At 42.0% G+C, this 22,768-nt stretch overlaps 2 protein-coding genes across 2 annotated transcripts in view; one reads left to right on the forward strand and one right to left on the reverse strand.

The window, feature by feature from the left end:
- yap1 (Yes1 associated transcriptional regulator) overlaps positions 1–22,768 on the forward strand; it is a 139,435-nt gene that overhangs the window by 65,320 nt on the left and 51,347 nt on the right. The window lies entirely within an intron of this gene.
- Positions 1,728–18,386, reverse strand: gab2 (GRB2-associated binding protein 2). The gene is made up of 9 exons (XM_083984545.1): positions 18,110–18,386; positions 7,170–7,398; positions 4,683–5,278; positions 3,808–3,905; positions 3,348–3,627; positions 3,100–3,190; positions 2,835–2,937; positions 2,580–2,702; positions 1,728–2,110 (listed from the first exon to the last, which is right to left on the reverse strand). Exons 1-9 carry the CDS (start codon positions 18,369–18,371, stop codon positions 1,967–1,969), a joined length of 1,926 nt encoding a protein of 641 aa, XP_083840671.1. The 5' UTR covers positions 18,372–18,386; the 3' UTR covers positions 1,728–1,966.

A 22,768-nucleotide genomic window follows, 5' to 3' on the forward strand; every position in this document is an offset into this window, starting at 1 on the left:
AAATTACACATCCATTTCACTTCAGAGACTGACAGGGAGACAGGCTTTGCTTCAGTCTTTTCTTTCGTATTTTCGCTCTCGCTCTTCGTGAATCACAGTTCACCCAGGAAGGGCTTTGCAAGTGCAACTCAAACCGCCAGTCTCCCCATTTCATATATAGATCATAAAAATGGGACATTAAAAAGGAATAAAATACATGTCGTAACAAACTTAGCTTAATTTAGCCTGACTCCATTCTTGTGAGTATCACTTGCTTACACGCATCAGTAAAAAATAATGATAAAAAGAATACAAAAAGCTGTAAAAATGGTAGAAAAACATTTGGAAGTAAATCTTAATGAATTAATCATTAATACCATCTAGCACTGCATGGCCACGCAATTCATATTAAGATCAAACAGGAATTCACCCTTCAGTGGTTCCAGCCCACAATGAAATACTGGACTTAAGTTGAGAAACTGATCATTCAGTTGTCCTAAATACAATATGGCTCTTACTTGAATAATATGGCAAATAATTACATTTCTTTGAGGCAAAATTTACAGTTTAAACTGAAATGAAACGTAAGGCAAATTAAACAAATAGAAGAGTTTATGAAATAAAAAAAAACATTCTTTGCTTTACTATTTTTAAGTGACTATGATCACTGGCAAATCTTCATTGTGGCAGGTTATCTTTGCAAGAATAGCACAATATTAAGTTACTGTGGTGCACTTTTTGTCTCAGACAAGTGCATCAAACAGTCAACAAGATGTGCCGCAAATATGTCATTCTATTAATAATTTACATAGAGGAAACAATTACTCTTCAGAGACGTAGCTGTAGTGTGTGGCATATCAAAGAGCTAAGACATAAATCAGTGAATGGCTGGATTCAGGAAAACATAAATAAGCTATTCCCCTTCTACTAGCTTGTATTTATGGTCTTTGGAGAGAGAGAGAGAGAGAGAGAGAGAGAGAGAGAGAGAGAGAGAGAGAGAGAGAGAGCTTTATTTTTACTTCCTCCAACTTAATAATTTTCTTGGTCAGTGCACATTAAAATGAAATGTATTAGAATATAACCTGAAGTGAAACAGCCACCTACAAAGATACAATATACGTCTTCATGTTTCTCTTGTTTTCTTCATTCCGTACATTTGGACGTTACAGACTTTTTGTACCTGCATTGAAATAATTGGCCTGCCATCCAGCCTGACAGCTTTTAAATATGGTTTGGGCTCATACTTAATTGAAACTGAGGCAACAGTCATGCACAGTTATCATTAGGGCTTCTGACACAGGCCTTTGTATCGCTGTATTTTCCCCCCCTCCTCTTACCAGACATGCACTGCTAAGCTGAAATGATTGCCTGCAGTGAAAATAATCTCCTTGCTGCTTCTGCAAGACTCAGCACAAATGATAGATTGAAGTGAAAAGAGAGAGTCTGCCTGCATGCCAAAATTGGAGTGCATCTTGGCATTCCTGAGACCAGTAAGCATACCCTTACAGTTTATTAAAATGGTTATTGACCAGTTAGCCTCTGCTTCTGTGTTAAATGGCAGCAATTGCGCAAATTATCTACTTGATTCAAAAAAGAGAAAAATGATAGACTGGTGCAGAGCAGATGGGCGGGACAGCTTTGACGACATACTTTCAATTTGTAAAGGATGGATTGATAAGTAAGGATGATATATTTCATACATTTTATCAATTGTCCATACACTGTTATAACAGTCTGCATGAAGAGCTTTGGCAGGGCGCTTCACCTATATGGCCTGATATCCTGCAAGTTAGCAGTGCACTGCAGTAGTAATCATCACAGAGAACAGGCATAGGATAGGTTATGGCTTTTTGTCCAAACATTTCAGTCTTAATCAAGCCCAACCAGTATTCATAGCAATGATAGGAACATGACACTGGAGATGCTTGATTTAACATTGGAATCTTGTTTTGTTTTGTTGTTTTTTTTGTTTGTATAGAGGTCAGTGTCAGGACTTGACCCCTTTGGCAGGTTCAGTAGACTGCCGCACATCGGTCCACTCCTGCATGGTGCTTTGCAGTGCTTGGGTCTTCTCCTTGTCGACTTGCACATAGTCCACCTTCTCGTCAGAGGTCACAGAGGATGTAGAGGGCTGTGGAAAGATAAATAAATAAGGCAGGAGTGAGATTCTGGCTGCCTGAGGGTGGACTGAGCTGTGGTAGAAATAAAACAAATACTGTAACAAATTAAGTTTCCTCTGCTGTCGAATGTGTTTTCTTGCCGGAAGCGGTTGTTGATGGTTGTTGCTTGACAAGAGACTTGGCTGTCGCAGGCTTTATGAAACAACGGGTTAATAGCAGCACTATTCCAGATGTTGAGCGAGTCACTTTCAGAGTGACAAGATTGACTGGGGGTTAGCTGGCTAGCATACTAACTTCAGTAGAAGAAAAGAAGGGATAGACACAAGAGTAACATGTGCTTTCCACCCACGGAGACTGCTCTCGCTGAGTAAATAAATCAGGTTTGATGCTGAACTTGCAACATTTGTTTTTAGAGTTAACAATGCTGACTATGTAGCAATAACAGAACTTACAAATAGCTCTTTTAAATCATTTGTTTACTTTTCTGTGTGGGCTGGGTGACCCGGGCTGGAAGTCCAGTGCTAGGTAGTCCACGTTACCACACTTCCTGGGGGCCGGGCTGCTGGTGCCACTCACGGCTGGAGAGGTAGATGCTGGGTTCTGCTAATGGGGATGGAAGGGAGAGTTTTACTCACACAGGGTGCAGTGAGTTAGCGTAGCATGCAAACAAGTGGATCATTAAAACAAAGAACACAATGTGCTCTCCTGATCTCCCCTTCAGATATTGGGACTTACCATAGCCACATAATTCTCCTCACTGTCTGCAGAGTCGGTGCTGGTGATGCTTTGTGTAGAGATGGGTCGACAATGCTGGGAGGACATGGAGTTCATAGCAGGCCTGAAGCAAAGTAGAAAGGACTAAGTGTTTCTACCTTCTGACCTCAGGCAGAAACAAAATACAGCACCAGTCTGTACCACCAAATTGTGTGTGTGTGTGTGTGTGTGTGTATGTGTTTGTGGCCTTGGGTAACATAGCTTGAACGACTGATATGAGACTCACATGGGCCGTATCCAGGACATGGTGACTGGGCTCTTAAATGGCAGCTCATCAATGATCCCATTGTTCTTCAAATCAAGAGGTGTTGGCTTCGCTGTGGAAAACAAGAGCAGACAGTGTCAACAAAAAACATTGTCTTGGTAATACAATTAACAAAGCAGACTTTGGATCGGATTTGAAGCCAGAAAATGGTGAAGAAAGTTAAAACCCATGCTTTTGGATCTGTGAAAACTCTACTGCCAAAAACTCACATTTCCTATTAGGTTTGAGGTTACGGTTGATGGGTGGCGGTGTAACATCGCTGAGACGGCTCGGCCTGTGACACAGGGAGGCACTGCTCCCCTTACGGGCAGGTAATGTTGCAGAGAATCCTGGAAAATCAAAGTGATGTGGCCCAGGGCTCATAGGAATGTAGATATTCTTAGGACTGTCAGCCTGGGCAGCGCTGAGTGGCGAGGAGCCAGGATTCATGGGCACATAGTTGTCATCTGAGTTGCCACTGTCTGAGCGAGTCAGAGGGGCTTTGGTTCGCTGGTGTTAGAAGACACAGAAGTCACATGACTCTCTTAAAACACTCCGGGTTGTAATATAGAAGAGAAAGAAAACCGCAACACTCAACGAGAGTAAATATAATAGAAATGCATTTTGTGATAGTCCACTGACAGTGTCTGTCTGAGCAGGGAGTGCAGTAACAGGGAGACACTGACTCACCAGGTACGAGCTGAACCCATCATTGACAGACTCCACGGACTGGCCTGAGCTGCTGAAATGGATGGGTCTGTGATGGCTGTTAGTTTCAAAGGAGGAGCCTGTGGAGGGAGGCAAAGAGAGAAATCAATATCTACCACTGCCATAGTGTCTAGAAGGGGGAAAAAATATTCTCAAGTGAAACAGTACAGTAACAAGTCTACATGAGTCAGTGCACAGCAATCACTACAACAGAGGCAGATTTAGTCAAAAATGTCTGACATTTCAACAAGTAAACTCATGTTTCTAATGAAACAAACAGAACAAGAGTGACATTTAATTAAATGCTTCGCTGGGTTATAATTGGTCTTTGCAGCACAGGTGTGTGAGCAGCCTGTAGCCTCACTAACAAGGGTTGCAGGTCAATTCTTGCCTCTGGCTATACGAGGCCTGGGCATGGACTTTGCAAAGCAGAGAACATAGCATACTAAGAGGCTATGCATTGTGTCTTCAAGTGCTTTTTTTTATTGCTCATCAGCCTGGAACGAAACATTCTGGAGTAGGCTGCATGGCTTGAATTTCATTAGTGTCTCAACAGAACAGTGTCTGCTAGACTGGCCCCTTTGTTTCTGCTCAGCTGCTAGAGTTAAATCAGTAAAAATTAACGATAGAGGAAGAGGGGAAGAGTGAGAGAAAGTGGGGGAGGAAAAGGAAGTGCAAAGTCACTGCAATACCACAAGAGGATGGACTGATTAAGTCAGACATGCATTTGAAAACAGGAAACAGGTAAAAACGTGTGATTTCAAAAGATCTGCGTGACTCAACTGCAGAAGAAATCAACAGCATTCAGAAGGAACTCATTAGGAGAACAGTTAAAAGTCTAACTTTAGTCAGTGTACCTCTGTGCAGCCTGATGTTCTCCACAGCTGGGAGAGTATTCCTGCGTGGGATAACCGACACCGCGGACGTCATCTCTCCGTTCTGGCTTCCTCCTGACTGGGGACTGCCCCACTGCCCCTCTGAGCCCTGGCTAGGTTTAGGGGGCCTCGGAGGAGGCGCACAGGAGGACTCAGAGCCGGAGGGTGTCAAGGCATTGTGATTCTTGTCAAATGTCCGGGGAATTTGGTAGAAGGAGCCAGGTGTCGTAGGAAGATCGTAATTGTCGGTTGGACGCTCATTGCTGTGCATGGTGGCAAGGGCGTTGCAAGGCGTTTTGAAGGTGTAAACCTCCTCGTTCTCCAGCTCAGAGTCCCCTAAAGCACTGTTAGCCGGTGCCTCAGAGCTGTAACCGCGTGGAAGCACATAACAGGCCTCCTGGGACGAATCATCATTCACTGGTAACTGGTGTTTTCCTGGCTTAGGCAGACTGTAGAAGCCATGCAATTGAGCACCCATGCCGTTTAGACAGTGAGAAAAGCCATGGGACAGTTTTTGCACAGCAGAGTCGCTCCCCATAAACAGATTGCTTCGTGTGGCCTGGGAGAAACTGGCACTCCTGCAACATGAACAAAGATGAACACATATAAACATTTTAACTCTTATGCTCATATTCCACCGTACCAGAATTCTCCCTCATAGGCAGAGACCATCTCTTCTCCAGTTAGTTAATGCAATTTCAGTGTAACTATCCAAAAAGCCACTAGATGGCACTGTAGCACTTCAGGGGAAACTGCCTCTACAGTATATGTGGGTCTCAGCATATATTTAAAACAACAGCTCACCTCTGCATCAGTGTGTCATCACCTCTGTGCACCTACAGCATAAACATTAGTTTTCAGGATTTCTATCATTGAGTTGAAAAGCTGATTTGTTTACATGTTTTCAGCATGTTGACAGGGAGAGGGCTTTCATGATGTTAGGAGTGAGAATGCTATGACTTTCCCACAGTTTGTCAGCCTCTGTTAGGCACCCTAGGGACATGCCTCATTTATTCTGGCTCCTTTGTAGGGCTTGACCTTGAGCGCCAACTACAGCAACCGAACAGCTTAGACATTTCTAGCCAGTTAGCTGAGCAATGGTCCATCTTAGCTGGCCAATGCAAAGATAAGATATTTGCAATGAATCATTTCCTCATGCCTGTGCTAATCTATTCTCTCTTTAAACTTGATTCACATGTGGTAGCTACACTGCAGGCCTCTGATGGTTGTGCTCAATCTTGATTCTAATTGTAACAATTTAAATGAATAATGCATCAAGGTAATACAATTAATATTGACAGAACATTTTGCTGTTTCTTTTTCACGTCAGATGGCATGCTGAGTTTCATGAATTCCTCTTTTTTCTCTCTCCTCAGGATTTCCAATCATCAATCAATAATCTTGTTCGTCTCTCTGCCCTCCATCATCGTGGCTCAACGGAGGCTCTTTACATTGATTAATTCATACCATTGGTCATCAGACCAATTTTATTCTGACGTGAATCATACCCTGTCACCAGATGCCTGTCTTAATTAGCAGGACCCACGGAGCAGAAGCAAGCGAGCAAGTGACAGAAATATCTGCATAAAGCTGATGAGATGGACTGCAAGGTTTGATTTCCTGGGTTTCAAAGGGGCCCAACACAGCAGATTTATGTGCAAATTGTGTGGCTGAGAGGGCAATTCTATCCTGGGCGAGTCTGAACACATAGGAGTGATGAATTGCAGCCTCAACCTCATTGATCATCTACTGTGATGGCTATCTACTGAATGGCATCATTATTAAAGCAGCATTTTGATTCTTGGGAGTGGGCATTATGGCAACAGGAGGTGAGGTGAATGCTAATGGAAAACAAGGGGATGCATTTAATATAAACGCTTGTCCCTTTGTTCCCCCACCCAGCACATGGCCAAGATGTGTTGTACAGTAAATACATACTACATTATCCTCCACGAGGATCCACACCTCTTGTGCATATTTTGTTGTTTCAATGTCACTATTCTGCTTTATGGTGTTATTGGATTTACATGGATTTAACATAATGATGAAATAGCCATGATCATGTTATCCTTAAATAATCATCACCATACTTAAGATTTGTATCCATATTACATATCTTCACTCATTCTTATTTTTAGTACATAAACAAATCTTGCTTGTTTGCAGATTCTATCTCACACACACACACACACACACACACACACACACACACACACACACACACACACACACACACACACACACACACACACACACACACACACACACACACACACACACACACACACACACACACACACACACACACACACACACACACACACAGCAGTTAGCTCATTTTCCCCCTGTAACAGTAGTTCTAACCCTCAGGGGCTTCTAAGCTGAGGAAGCGCCATAAACCTGTATGTTGACCTGCATTAACGGATAACAGGAAACTGACACAGGACGCCCGTGGGTCATGACCTTTACCGTGCACTCTCTGTCTTCCTGCTCATGCACTGGTGGAGGAGGAGGTAGTCCTGGGGTGCACTGTTGGACAAGGAGCTGTGGTGTGAATGGCGCACAGGCACATCGAAGGTGAAGAGCACTGGCTGGCTGGAGTGGATGGGGGCAGAGGACTTGCGTTCTCCAGTCAGAGGGGCCATGGAGCCGGTGACATCTGCACCGCCAGAGCGGGGCATATGATGTAACCTGCCATCTGCAAACGGGAGAAAATTGAGTTATTGATTGTTTAACTCACAAAAGGTTTTTCCCCCAAAAACCCAGCTCAACTTGAGATTTTCTCTTCAGCTTGGACATGCTGTGCAATCTTTACGCAGCAGAAATTAATAATCAGTCAAGTAATCATACTTAAACATTTTCCTTTAATTGTCAAAATCCTTGGAGTCAAAGGACAGTGTGTAATTCATTTGAGGGGTTTAAGCCTCTGCATGACCTTGCCTTGCAAGGAGTTTTGTATTCAGGGGCTTTCAGTCTGCTCTCTAATCAATAGAGAAGAGGGATCTGTCTCAAGGGAGGAGAGAAAACATTATCCATCTGCTTTTTTTGGGCTGCAGGGAGTGAGTGGTTCAAAAGCACATGATCCAACTTATCCCTTTTGACCAGGGTCAATGTGCTTTGTTTGATTTTATTGAGCTGACCAGTGTTTTGCACAGTGGGACTGTGAGAACAACATGGTCTTATTGTTTCTGTGTGACATCCCTAATATCTGCATTGAAAGGCTACAAAAGAAAAAGCAAGTCTAAGATGGGGATACTGCAAATAGACTGGGCAGGAGGCCAAAATGAGGAGGCGCACACTGAGATGTAGGAGTAGAGAGTGGGCGGCCCACTGATCCATCGACCCATGGTGCTGTGTGCAACACTAGCTGATGGAAGAGAGGAAAATTATCCTCTGCTGAATCTAATCTCTCTATTTCACTGTACACTATATGCAAGGTTTTACACAAGCATATGAATATAATGAGATTTAATGCAATAATTACCCTTTATCATTAATCTATAACTCTTTTGATTTGTAAATGTACACAATGTCAGAAATTGTGAAAAAATGCTAAGATAACGATAAACTGTACATTTGGTCTGCCATACGTATTCAAAGCTCTCATTTTTTAGGCTGATGCCACTGTATGTTTGGCATGTCTAACTAAATACTTAATTGATTATCAAAATTGGCAAAATTCTGCCAATCAGTTACTTACAGTTCTAATTTAAATTACATTTGAAAAAAAAAAACCTCCCACTATTTTACTAACTGATGTACTGTACATGAATTTTTCCATTTTTACTTTATCCTCCTCCTCCTCTTTTATCAAACCTTTACAAAGCAGGCTAAGGGTCAAACAGCCTCTTAAGAGGAGGACAATGTTCCATGAGTCATGATGTGAGCTGACCATACAGAAAGACCACAGCCACTGAGAAAAACAGAAAACACACACAGGCGTGGTGTGTGAGCATTTGTGTATGCATGTGGAGTGGTTCAAGGGTGGGGGATATTCTGGAGCCCAGTTAGCTGAATGAGGTCACATCCATGCCTCGGGGAGAGAGGCCTCTGCAGTGGGGTCTCCAGGCCAGTGGACATCAGTGAGATGCCCAGGCCCACAGCCACACAAGCAGGGACTCCCCCCAATGATCCTCAATTACACCATTGTTCTGAGTGATCCCACTCTCCATAGGCTGTTTAGGCATCATCTCCTTTCTCCACAAAAAGCTTTGTAAAAGCTTTCATCCAGTATGGTGAGCGCAAGGCCCACTAACATGGGTAGATATATTGATTTACTGTAGAAAGTCAGTTCCTCCACCCTGCCAGAGTGGAGAGCACAAGCATGGAAAAACACAAGCAGGCCTGATGCTTTAAAAATACAAAAGATAAATATAATCTTGTTAATAGTGTGTGTGCATGTTTTCAGAAGAGAATTTTTTTTTCTGTGTGGCCTAAATAATTTTTGATTAACTGCCACACATGACATGTCAGGATCAAAACGAGATGAAAGACGAGTGGTCTGGTCTGCTGATGGAGTAGCCTACATGGCTCATCACTGACACTAATGGGTCTGATGATGTATGTTACCGCTGGGAACCAATTCCATCAAGTCAGTAGAACCACAACACAGAAAAACAGAGAAGAGCAGAAAATAAAAACACTGGAACTTTGCCCTAGGTGGCTCCAGTAATATTCCCTCCACTGGCTAATGTACTGTGACGCTCAATGTAAGGTGGAAAAATGTTTATTAACCAACGTGAGAAGTGATTTATAATACAACAACCTACAAAGAAAAAGTAATAAAACTGAAAGGGACTGGCACAAGTAGAAATATGGGAGGAAAAAAGGCTGATTGAAGTTTTTTTTTTTTTTTTTTTGAGTTGCAAGCTTGATGTTGTTTCCAGAAACAGCATTTTCTACAACCAAGCTGAAATGTTGACATCAAATAAGGGACTTAAAAGACACAAAGAGTTCTTCCCACGACATTCCTCAGCTGGAAACAAACATCAGACTAGCAATGCATTAAAAGACCCTTTTGGTTGGTGAGTGACATATGGCTATTCTGGGTCAAAGTGCTCCTAAATTCATGAGCAATCTTCCAATTATGCTCTATAATACATCACCTACTGTCTCATCTGCTCCGTGACCATAATCTAATAGAAGCTGGCTGCTGGTCTCAGGGGGCCAAAATTAGAACCTTGCTGGATCACTAAGGACAAGAACGTCTTTGTAGGGTGCTCATTTCCTCTCAGTCCAGCCAGAATTAGCCGAGGACATATGATAATCTAATCTGAAATGAGATATAAAAATAGAAAATACTGCTGACCTATTGAATTGAGAGGGTGGTGTGATGGAAACATGAAGGAAGAGGAAACATTTGAATTTTCCCAATACAGCAGTTGCATGCTTCTCATCAGGATTGCAATCATTCCTTAAATACTCCATAAATTATAATAATCTACGGTGCCACCCACCTGCCTCCAATTTGAGCACTAGAAAAATGCAATTTCATTAATGGAGATTGTACTCTTATGAAACCTCTGGCCTGAGACGGCGACAATGAATTCTGCAAATTAACCTCAGATATGTGATGGCTTTGCAGGAAGACCTGGCGGTGGAGGAGGCCATCTTATGACACAAAGGTCAGGCAGTGGGTTTGAAGCGCCCTTGAAAAGTGCATCTACCTGAGTAAGTCAGCGTTTGTTCCGAGTATGTGCATACATTATTTGTTTTCTTGCATGGATTTGCTGGACCAGTGGCTCTTTAAAGCAACACTGTGTCCCGGGAGGCCACATAGTGGAGTCCATTTGCATGTGTGGTCAGAGAGGGGGTTGGGAGCTTTCAATGAGACTGACATAAATGGATAGAAGAGATGCTAGCTGAGGCACTGGCAGAGATGGGTTATAGGCACTGAGGGAAGAGCTGTTAGCTCTGAAGGAGCATGGTGCTTCACAGCAAGAGGGAAAATGGCATCCTCACTCTCTCAGTTAGCCTGAAGTGAACAAAGTGACATGGCTGTTTCATCTTCCCCTGGAAAACAGCTCAGAAGAGCATCAAGCAGAGCAGACACACAGGAGCATTCCCTGATCACATTATTCTCCTGTGCCTGCTCACTCCACGGCATCATGTGAGCACCACCCCTCGACCACATCGCGAGTCGCGACATCAATTTTCCTGAAAACACAAGACTGATCAATCACTCCCAAAAGGCTCAGGGCTCGTCAGGGCCGGTGAGTTACAGAGTTCGGCCAAATCTAAAACAGCAGCTCATTTTCAACGCTCTGACCTCATTTGTCCAAGGTGATGGGTGGATATCTACTGCAGCTGTGAAACAGCGCTGAGGACAAGAGATGGAGATGAAAAGTTGAGACCATTCCTGGCGGAGGCTGAAGTTTTCACTCTGTCATCGGAAAAAGGCTCACCTGGAAAGGGCTGTGAAGCTGCCTGAAGCCAACACAGCCCAAAAACCAAAGGGTAATTTGCTCTGACAATGCAGTACATTACAGAATGGGAAAATAACAAAGTTTGGGCTGGGAACACAGAGGTCATGATGAGTGGAGAATGTGATACTTGTTATGCTCTCAACTACAATACACAAAGTAGTAATTCAGTCAGGATGCTCCACAATTGTTCCACTAAACTTAAGTGTGTTTATGAAGACCCAGGTTATTATTTTTGGAGGGAAAAAAACATTTTAGTCAGATAGGTCTGTTTCTGCAGATGATTGGGCTGGATCAAAAATTGAAAACAGACTTTGATGTTGTACACTGTCCTTCAAATAAACAATTGACAACACAGACCCAGTGATTCCACCGATATCAATAAATCACTTAATGAATGCCATCCGATAGATTTGTTAGATTAATTTTCTGTAATAATTTTTTTTAAGGATGCACAGACTGTGGAGATGCAGCCATGCCAGTGATCTACAAACAGCTGACAATGTAAATTATTTGTATCTCTTTGTAATTAACTTTTTATTAGTTTTCAACAAGAAAAGACATACGCATACATGCCATACCCTAAACCAAGCCCAAACAGAGCCTTGACAAAAAAAACTAAAACAAAGACAAACAAATGCACAGAGGGAGTCTAACAGTGACAGTATACCTACACCTATAAAATATATACATACAAATGCAGACTGGTGACAGGAGTTAACCGTAAGGGCGCAATCCACCATTGTATCAAGATGCTGCAGTATAAGGGCCCCATATTTTCATGTATAACTCTTCCTTGTCTCACAACCTATAACTAAGTCATTCGTAGGAAGCAATCTTGGCCATCCCATTCCTTCACCTGTATAACTTCCAGTAATAAGTGCTGTTCTACACCATACTATCTGGTGGACAGTTAGCCCACTTCCCTTCGGTAACACATATAGTAAGTCTATCATGAAATTATTTGTATTTTAACAGGAACATGGATTATCTTTATGCTCCTGTATAAAAGGAGGCAGCTATGCAATTACACTTGTATCTGTGCTCACGCTACCAGCCTACAAATTACAGTGAAGGTATCATAGCGTGACAGAGGAGACAGGCCTAGCCGCATGACAGAGAGTGGATTACACTCCAAATTGCCGATTACAAAATGAAGACATGTATAAACATCTACAGACATCAACTGGATGGCATCTAAATATTTGGACAGAGGAGAAGTCCTATTCTAAAATAATGCATTTGCAACTGCAGGTTGGATGACCGGCTCCATCTAAAGTGATTTTGCTTTCCAACAGACTGCTACTGAACCTGTCCTTTGAACAACTGGGTTTGATGCCAATATAAAATGAAAAAGTACTACACATACCCATTACCCAGATAGATGGTGAAGACCAGATAATCTAGGATGAACAAGAATTGAGGGGGACAGAGTTGTGCATGTGGAACATTTTAACATCAGAGGCTTAGAACTGAGGTTACAATATGCTTTTACTTCCAGCAGAACGTACTGTATGTCTAAAAAACCTTGATTTGATTTCACAACATTGTGCAACTGCATTGGTGTTTTTAGTTTGTTGCATTCAGTGAAATTCTTGTCTTGTCAAGGAAGGTTTATGTGTTGCCAGTACCAGTCACTTTTTAACTGACAATTCTTAGGCACAGTCAGTGTTGGAAGAGAAAAACAAACACTGGGCACAGCTTTACTATCTTTCCAGCAGGTTCCTCTTTAATCATTGCTGGTAAGTCTAGACTGACACTACAAATCTCTCCCTCTTTTGTTGTAAGACGCAAGAGCAAATAGGGAAGTTTCGGGTAGATCACAATTTAGCCTCAACAGAATTTAATTATGTTGGAAAGTGGCCACTCCGGTGAGGCCAGGATCATCAAGGAGGCGGCTACGTTCACAGACACATTTTTTACGCCATACTGAGATCTGCAGTTGTAGTCAACAAGTCATCAATCTGGCTTCACAACTGGCTTAAATGTGAACCCCCTGTGACAGATTTGGTTTGATTACTTTTCAATGCATGTGTCTACTGAAGCTGCTGCTGGAAATGCTGACTTTGTAGTTATTCTTTTTTCCATTCCTCACCATTTTAACAGTTAAACTGAAAAAGACTTATTTTATTTTTTCCAAAGGACACGCAGGGAAACTGACAAAATATAGAGGGGGGAAACAAAACAGAGTGGGAACTGTCCAGCAAAAGATGGAACAAAAAGCCAAAAAAAAAAAGAAAGAAAAGAAAAGAAAAGAAAAGAGGACTGCTGACAAGTTAAAAACCTCATCCCTTCATTGAGATTATCCTCGTCTCTGAGTTCAAACAGGCGAGAGAGAGCAGAACAAAGCCCATGATTGACGAGATGATGTTCCATTCATTAGATTGTGCTTGGGGGTGGGTCTCCCTGGGTGCAGACACACGCCACACACCCAGCCATCAGTATCTGATAACAACAGCACTATCACCCACTAACAGATTGTGAGAACTAGACAAACGTGTAACTCAGTGCATACATGTGTAAGGCAATCAGAGGTGCTATGCTAATCCCCAGTGCTCCTCAAACGTCTTGGTTTCTAAATTTAGTTGAGGGACAACCACAGATGCGCTCACATGAGGAGTTAAAACAAAATAAAGTGCATCACTAAACCTAAACCAAATTTGCACTTTGCACTTCCCCAATGCTGTCAGTTTATTTATTTTACAGACATAAATTTCAGCCCTCCACTTTGATGATTTTGATGATGGGTGTGTGCACAATGCATTCTCAAGTCTCTGGTTTCCAGCAATCCTTCAGATGCTGCCAGTGGTATAATGGGATGCACAGCAGTGGCAACAACAGCAAACCATCCTCAGACAGCTCTGTGGCAGCAGAAACCTGACCTTCCAGTGCCATGGAGCCTCATTATTTCAACAAAAATCAATGCAGACAAAGGGCACTTTGGGAGGGGAAAAGGCAGACGTGCATGTGCAGAGAGAGTAAGAAGCCAAAGGAGAGGGCATGTGTTTGCATTTATATAAGGTATGTATGCTTATACTGATTTTGAAATGCACATATATTCAAAGTTATTATACCTTAGGTCTGTTACTTTAATGAATGTTAGTTTAATAAAACAATTCATTAAAATTGAAGCACATACAACAAAGTTAATGTATAAACACCACCACCACAAATGGATTACTGAAAATATAAGCTATAAATCAATTTGAAAAGAAATGTCGACAGTAAAATTTTAAAGTAGGATTTTCGGACATGGAAAGATTGTAAAAGCATGAGCACTATCATCACATCGATCTAAGAACTGGCTGGAAAATGCATGTGTGGGAATGAGAAACAGAAACAAATTGAGACAACACAATGAAGGAGAGAGAGTGAGAGTTGCCTTCAAGAGTTGTGTAACACTGAACCGTCATGTGCTGCCCTTGGCCAACCTTCCTCACGGTTCCCACAGGCCGCTCACTACTGGTGGCAGAGGCCAACCCTGACTAACGAAATGTAACTTTAGATCAAGATGCAGACAGAACGTCTAAAGATGTGTAGACTATTGTGTAGCCTAGTTAATCACATCAGTTAATCATTTTCAAAATCATTCGTGACTTCTTATTGGCACTGCATCTTTTTGAACAGTATGAACATAGCCCATATGACATTATGGCTGCAGAGTACAATGAGAATGAATCTCAGACAACCACACCGATGTGTTTTGAGTATGGCTACAGCCTTCTGTTTAGCTTCATAATACACCTTATCATTGACAGGTACTTTCTGCCAGCCAGATTGGGCAAAAGCTCTTTCAAATGTGCTAAGATTTTCCACATGGTGAGACTGTTGTTTGAAATGGAATTTGTTGCCACGTGACCCCAGTAACCAGGAAGCTTTCTTTGTTTTTCTCAAAGATGAACACTGCTCTGATGAATTCCTTTTTAAATGTTTATGTGAGAGGAGAGGCCTTTATTGTCACTGCATTAAAATACAATGAAATTGCAACTGCCGATCACAGTGGCATACATACTTAAAATCATACACAGAGCAGGAAAGCAGAAAAAACACATAGAGCATAAAAACAAAGGACGAGGTAGGTTAAAAGAAGATAAGGAGACGAATACAACGTGGCAGGTTACGTGGGATAAATTGCTTGTGCACCTTGCACAACACACTCACATGTAGTGCTGAAGCAGAGCTTAGTCGGTTACTTTATAAATTATAATTTGATCATATGCAGTCCAATCTACCTTCATCTTTTCTTAACCATTACTGATCCATTTCCTCCGTTTAGCTGTATGTATCAAAGTATCTACAGTAAAATACATAGTATGGCTGATTTATTATGTGTAGAGATTATAAAACCCCTTTGCATGATCATAGAACAGGTAGCTTGGATAAACAGTTTGGAGGAGGTGAGTATTTATTTCCACCAGCACACTGACAATAACTTGATACCACACATGGGAGCAGACAGAAGTTATTCAGAGGAAGATGAGATGTGTGTTTAAGTCAACAGCTTATTCCTTGGAAGAGTATCTCATGCCAAGTTAGTTTTACAACAAGGGTAACTGTTGTGATCTTACATGTACTTGTTTGTGTGCGGGTGTGTCTGTTAAAGATAGAAAGAGCAGGAGCGAGAGCAGAAAATGAAAAGGACACCAGAAGGAAGAAGCGCTGAAGTCCAGGAGAGTGAACAAACACACTCAGCTGCTAGGTCTGTAACACAGAGCAGCATTGGGTCAACTCTAAACGATCTTCTTAACCACCTCCAGATCTATGGCTCCTTCTCTTAATAAATTTCTTTGCCTTTCCGCACACCAAAGACAGCTATAATGATGTAATAGTGAACCAGTGATAAATTGAGCAGCTATGCCCTTGGGGAACAGATATACAATAACATCTACAGTTCTTTTCTAGTGGATGTTTAGTTCACAGCTCAAACATGCACACATGGTAAAGTATTACTGAAGCACATGAGAATATTGAGCACTGTAGGATAAGAAGAGCTTTATATGTTGTATTTCTAGGTAGTAAGAGTTCACTAAGAAAATCCCCAATAATGATCACGCCTATGCAAAGCACTGAATCAAGAGGTGTTTTGGTTTATAATGGATTGTCACTGTCAGTCAGTGATTCTCTGAAAATTACAGCCCCCCAGCACAAATAACTCAAGGAGCCATAATTTTACATGGAAGAATTGTTTTTTCTGAGAATACCCTTGCACAGAGAAGGAGGCTTACAATGTGTAACATTTACTTACTATTTGCCCCCTAGTAATTTAATATTTTAAAAATGGAATTGGACGGTCACAGAGAGTTCACAGTTTCTGATAAAGTTTCTCAGAAACTCTGACTTAACATTTTATTGAAAACAGATGAGAAACTGGTGTGATGTTTACAGTCAAAGGACCACAATCGCTAATGCAGCTGTCATGACATAAACTCTCTGACTCCTCCAGTCTCCCAGCCACACCCTGCTGGCTACTGCTGCTGATACAGTTTGAGATTCCTGACAGGACCTTGCTAATTATTGAACTTGGACCAGCAGGATCCCCTCATGATGTGAACATTATTACACTCTCTCCACAGATGTTTTCTTTTTTTTTCTCTGATTCCACACCTGGACATATTGCATGTTACAGATGATCAACCATGTGCGCAAAGATTAACGTCCACCAGCTGCCAGATGGAGGGAAAACAACAGCATGAGTGCAATCTGGATGAGCCAGAGTAAGAATATAAGAGGAGCTTTTTCACAAACTCTGGGGGAACATACACTGTACTGAATGTATTTAATTTCTCATTTGTGGCAGAGAGATACATGGATGCTTTGACTACTCAACCTTTAGATAACGTGACCTACAATAACCCATAAGGTGTAAAAAACCCCACTCATTGCTGCTTTGAAGGAGAAGAGCTACGAGGCGTTTTTAAGTTTGAGTCATCATAATGAAGCAGTATTGTAGTTTTGTTTTCTAATGGCAACAGATCATAGCTTCCATGAATCTCTGACTCTGACTTTTCTGCCCCGAAGAGTTTGAACCCATGAATATTACAGCATAAAAATGATTTGATTCGCTGGTCTAATCTGGCACTTTTACCAACGTGTTGTACGGTGCCACCAATGGATTCTTTTTTTTTTTCCATCACTGATTGCCCCGAAGGGAACCAACATAGTCTCATCCACAAAAACACTAGATAGGTAAAAAATAAATAAAAAACACAAAACTGAGCCTGTGTATTTGACACTAAATCATAAAATGGCTCATATCCAGAAGAAGAATTTTCATCTTGCTGAACACAAGGCAGAGGCAGAGATGAGACCCTTCTTTAACCAAACAAATGAAGAGAAAAATCAATAACACTCTCAGATACTGTGTCCATTTGTTTGGCAGGGATGTTCCTATTCCACTCTCTCAAATAACAAAGACGGGGGAAAAAAAACCTCCAAAGAGATCATGTAGCGAGACCTCTGCTGCAGAATTTTTGTGAAAACTAAGATGCAATGCAAGCTGTTCCAAAAAACCAAAAAGCAAAGAGTGAGACAAATCTGCTCAAAAAACATTTATATTAATTCCAAAAAGATACATGATGCACACATTATATGAACTGTTTTACTGTTAATGAGAATCAGTCTTTCAGAACAGTCATAAATGTGCTTGTAAAGTTTTGCTTGATAAATATTTTGAATAATGATTATCATCATTTTCTGTTTAATAGCACATACTTTCAGTACTTCCTAATGCTAGAAGCATGATTCTCTTCTCATGTACTGGATATTTAATTTAAGATAAAAACAGGCCAAAACTGATTTTTTTTTGGCTAAAAGAGAGAGATGGATAGAAACAAAAAGAAAAGAAAAATGTGCGGGTCACTTCAGCTCAGTTTTTCCAACTATCTATTGACACAATGGCCCAGTTAACAAATTAGAAAAATACTAACGTTGCCACGTGTTAAAACAGCAACAGTAATAGAGCAGCGAGAACAGCTCAGGGCTTCCTACCGTGGTTGTCATCCGACTGGTTGAACCCACACAGCTGGCAGATTGAGCGGACCCACTTGTTCATCTCTTCCTCGGTCTCAGCTACAAGATAAAAGGTGCGGTCTGAGGTCTTGATGTCAAACACAAAGCTGTCCTGGAACTCCTTCCTCTTAAAGGTCAGGCCAGCGTCCACCTGCTCACAGCAGTGCAGGTCGATGACTCGGATGGGTTTCTTAGAGTGGTCGTTCTTGTAGTACTCGAGTACGTCAGGGTCACCACTCATGCGGCCGCTGCGAAGTATAAACCAGCGTTTCTTCCATGCCTGGGAAGTGAGATGGAGACAAAAAGGACATGACCACCGTGCTCCCTGCATCCCTGTGAGGCAAATCATGGGTGTGTTGATAGAGGAGCTAACCACATATTTCACATTCAAAATAAACCACCATCTAATAAGCTCAGACGACTGCTACGTTTTAAATATTCAACAATTATTACTGATTCAGTTTGGTTTCTTACTATGTGCCATGTAGCCTAGATGTTGCCGTGGCAACAAAGTCAACAGCTGGACTTCAGTTGTGGTGTTAAATGTTGATCAAACATACCTCAGAGAAACTAAAGTGTGCCAACCTTAGCAGGTTACTGTGCTTTAGCACGCATGCGGTTGTGTCTGGTTTGTGTGCCTGCGTTGGAGACTGTGTGTGCGTGCGTGTGTGTTTGTGTGGGGAGGCAGCAGCAGGTGTTTACTCCCTCCCAACGCATTTCCTGTGCTGATATCCCTCCATGAGCTCAGAGAGAAGCAAAGCTCCTCTGTGTCAACTTCATTACAAAGACTCCTCCCACTCCCAGAACTGGTGATTGACACCGGTTTGGTCCAACCAGAGTCGTGCTGCCTCTGCGCCCGATTGTGTCACTGGAGCTGGAGTTTCCTCACAGAGTGTAAATAAACATCCCTTGTCACAGCTGCACGAAAGGCAGCAGAAGAACATGCTTCGACTATGTACGTAGTTATGATGCAAGAGTGGCTAACATACAGTGTAACATGCGGATTTCACACCAGCAGCTCCTCTCTTGTACTTGTCAACTGGAAAAGCACAAAGGAAGAACAGTGGCCTTGATTGCAACAGCTCCATACGTTTTCCCAGTGGCTGCCTTAAAGAGACTCTGTGTTCTCTGTGCTCAGAGACAAAAGAGGAAGATAGACCAGGAAGGGAAAGGGGGAGTAAAGGGGGGGTTGGTTGAGTGGAGGGGGAGGCTTTTGGACATCTGCCAGTGATGCACTTCCGCCAGGCAATGTCTCTCACATGCAGGCTGCTGACACACAGGATCCTGCAGGCCCCCCTCTCTCTCCATTAACACAGGCACTGCAAGGCTAACTGCCCCCCGGCTCCCCAGCCCATACACATGTAAAACCACATATGTAATTTCCAGAGAGGTATTCTGACCGTCCTGCTGTACTACTGCACTCTGGAAATAGGCATGTCAAATTGCCCGATGAGTTATTGAAGGCTGAATTAATGATGGCTGAACCACTTTGATTTCAGCCTCACAGTGTTGTGCACCCAAGCTATTTGTCGCAGTCATTACAGTCATCTTTAATGTTACACCTGTGCTTTTCCTGCTGTGACAAGGGTAAGTGTCTGCTGTGAGAAAGGCCTCTCCAGAGCTTTCCTGACTTTACATTAATCTGTAATAAGCATTCTGCTCAGTCACTGCTGTGCTGTTCATGCATCAGTTAAATCAATTAAAGGGTGTGGGGAGCTGTAGGATGCCACTCTCATTTTAGTCAAGCCCAAGAGAAATTCCTTATTCAAAACATTGCATTTAAATCTGCAAATCCATGTTAGTAAAAACAGCCTCAAGTACGAAGTGTGTCGCTTTTGCATTGTGAAGCAGCACTTTGACACTTTTCCCCTGAAAGTCTATAATAATAATTCAATCTTATGTTAGGAGAGGATGTTCTTATTTGAGGTGAGCCACACTATTCCCCCATAATATATTCAGATATAACAAATGAAAAAAAACTTGGACCTGGAAACACACTTAAAATTGACTGCTGAAAAAAATACATTCATTCTTTTTTGATTCAATTCAATCTACATCAAAACAGTTTTGGTACTCCATTTATCATCAATTTTAAGAAAGTAATATGTTATTAATTATGTGAACATAGCATAATGACAGTATTTTCAGATTATATCTATTGTTCCTTATGCACGGAAGTATTATCTTGACACGTTATCAGTTTTGTTTGTATTTTCCTCGATGCAGCTACGAAGACGTAGCAACACGTTTTTCTTTTTTTTTCCAGGAAGTGCAGATTTTGATCTTATCGTGTAGCTGAAACTGTTTCTGAGGTATTGGGGTAAGAGACTTTCTCATTTCATTCTCTGTCAGACTGATACACTGATAAAAGCTATAGAGGCAGTATAGCTTTAATGGTGTTGGTCGTGCAGCCTTGATCCTGTGTGCATCTCACCACTAGCTCCAGCCTCTCAGGAAGAAAAATAATAAAGTTTTATCAGCACTATGATGAGTTCTGCAGTCGTGTGAAAACTATGCATGAGGTCATTTCTCAGTATGGGAGGTTGTTTTGAGTATTCACTAATGCTGATTACACTGGTAAAGGGTGTGGGACAACATTGTTACTCCTCAAGTTTCCACCTAAAGGATCTCACTGGACTGTGAACTTCCTCATTTCATAAAAGTACAGTCACCACACTGCTCCATAGAAACAGACACATAACACATCATACATGTTTTTTTTTCTTTTTCCATGTCCACAGAGCTCTTTGGTTTAGTGCCATCACACCATTGAGAGAGAATCACTATAACTCTTACAGACTCCATTTAAGTATGATTGCCTTTTCTGGAAAGAGAGAGCATCAGTTAATTGAGACTTGGAGCACTGCCCAGTTTCAAGAGGTCAGTGTGACCCAGCTGGGTTATTCCTGGCATCCTTCAGCTGCGGCCAGCATATTAACCCAGGACAGCAACAGATCTCAACCACGGAAGAAAGACAACTCATTTAGGAGGCCTTATCGCGCTAAAAATAGAATGAGTATTTCCACAGGAAAAGCAATTGTTGCCTAATTCAAGAGTAAAAAAATAATTAACAGCTTGGTTTCCCTCCATCACACTTTCTGACAATCTCCTCACAGAAATCTTGCGTGGAAAGTGAAGGAAACCATTTGAAGCACATTCAGTTTCAAATCAGCCTTTTCAACAACACAACTGGCAGAGCAGTTGCTCCTCTCTCTCTCTCTCTCTCTCTCTCTCGCTCTCATGCACTCTTTCAAATCTGAAGCAAACTTCCCCGGCAAAGTAAATCATGGGGGAGGAGGACACAACAAAATGAGCTAACCCACCCACCGCCTGTCCTACAGAGCATGTCTAAGCCCATCGATCACTGTCTAGGCGCTGGGAAGTGAGGGCTGAAGCTGTAAAACTAGGCTGAACTCTCCCAGCTCACCAACTTTCCCCTCCCCCTTATGGCTTTGGTTTAAGCTACATCACTGTTCAAAAAAAAAAAGAAAAAAGAAAAAGAGGGGGGGTCTCAGCCTAGACACACTGCCCTTGTTAACAACTGGACTGGACAGTGCACTGGACCACTGAGAGGGTTGTGAGCCAGCACTCCAGTCACACCCTCAGCTAAAACGATATCAAAGAGTTACGTTGTTGTGGGAGGAAAACACTGGAATCAAGACGGGACGTGGTGTTACTCTGATGTACTGGCATTTGTTCATCATGTCAGTGTGCCTTCTTTCCAGACAAGATCAAAGTCCCAACAAAGGTCAAATTTAAGAAGCGACAAAACCACACACAGCACAAAACTTTGCAAACAAACCAGTACTGTCGGCGAGAAAACGGCGAAGAAAACTTCCAGCGATCTAACTCAACTCTGGTCAAGGTCTCGAGTCTTGGCTGTAAAACAACAAAGGGATTGCCTGCCGCCACTTGAAGCTCTCCAAGATTAAGGGCAGCCATCCGTAGCCATGGACGCTCATCTTCTATCCCCCACCGTCTTATTCAATCATCCCATAAAAGCTTGATCTTACCTTGTTCCAACACATTTGTCCCACACCGATGGCAGCCAGCTACACATGCAGAGAGACTAGAGCGTGCTACAAAGGATAACACGACCACATCTATTTTTGATGACTGGGAAGGAAAACATCTAATAACAAACGGCACAAAACAATCTTTTGAGCAAGTTTGCTTCTAAAAATGGGATCAAAACTAGTTTGTCTTGCCAATTCCTTTTGTCTCCTTGCATGTTGATAAATCGACATGCTTTGCTCTATTTCTGGCCATTGGCAAAACAATGATACTGTGGGAAAACAAACAATTTAATACAAAAGGTTGCGGTTCACAGAAATAAGAGGGACACAATTGTCTGGTATGTGCTGTCTTCTACGGCGTTATACCACATTTTAGAAGTTACACACAGTGACTGATTATTTACTGTATTTGCATAAATCTAATACAAGACAAAACAAACAGACCTGTGTCACGCAATGAACTCTGAGATGGTTGTGGCCTAAACAATTATCTAAGGTGTGCCCTTTACAGCAACAGAGCAATACATGGTGGTGTGTGTAGTAGTAGTAGGCTGTGTCAACAGGCTCGCTGATAGGCATCAGTCAACATGTTTTTAAATGTGCATGAGCAAACATCCAAACT

This window comes from Trachurus trachurus (assembly GCF_905171665.1).
Source record: "Trachurus trachurus genome assembly, chromosome: 13".
In the NCBI taxonomy this organism is placed as follows: domain Eukaryota; kingdom Metazoa; phylum Chordata; class Actinopteri; order Carangiformes; family Carangidae; genus Trachurus; species Trachurus trachurus.

Coding starts and splice junctions, on each gene's coding strand:
- gab2 (XM_083984545.1), bottom strand. CDS start 18,371: ATGAGTGGTGACCCTGACGTACTCGAGTACTACAAGAACGACCACTCT. Junction 5,279..7,169: donor AGGAAGACAGAGAGTGCACG/GTAAAGGTCATG, acceptor TTCATGTTGCAG/GAGTGCCAGTTTCTCCCAGG. Junction 2,938..3,099: donor ATGTCCTGGATACGGCCCAT/GTGAGTCTCATA, acceptor ACTTTGCTTCAG/GCCTGCTATGAACTCCATGT.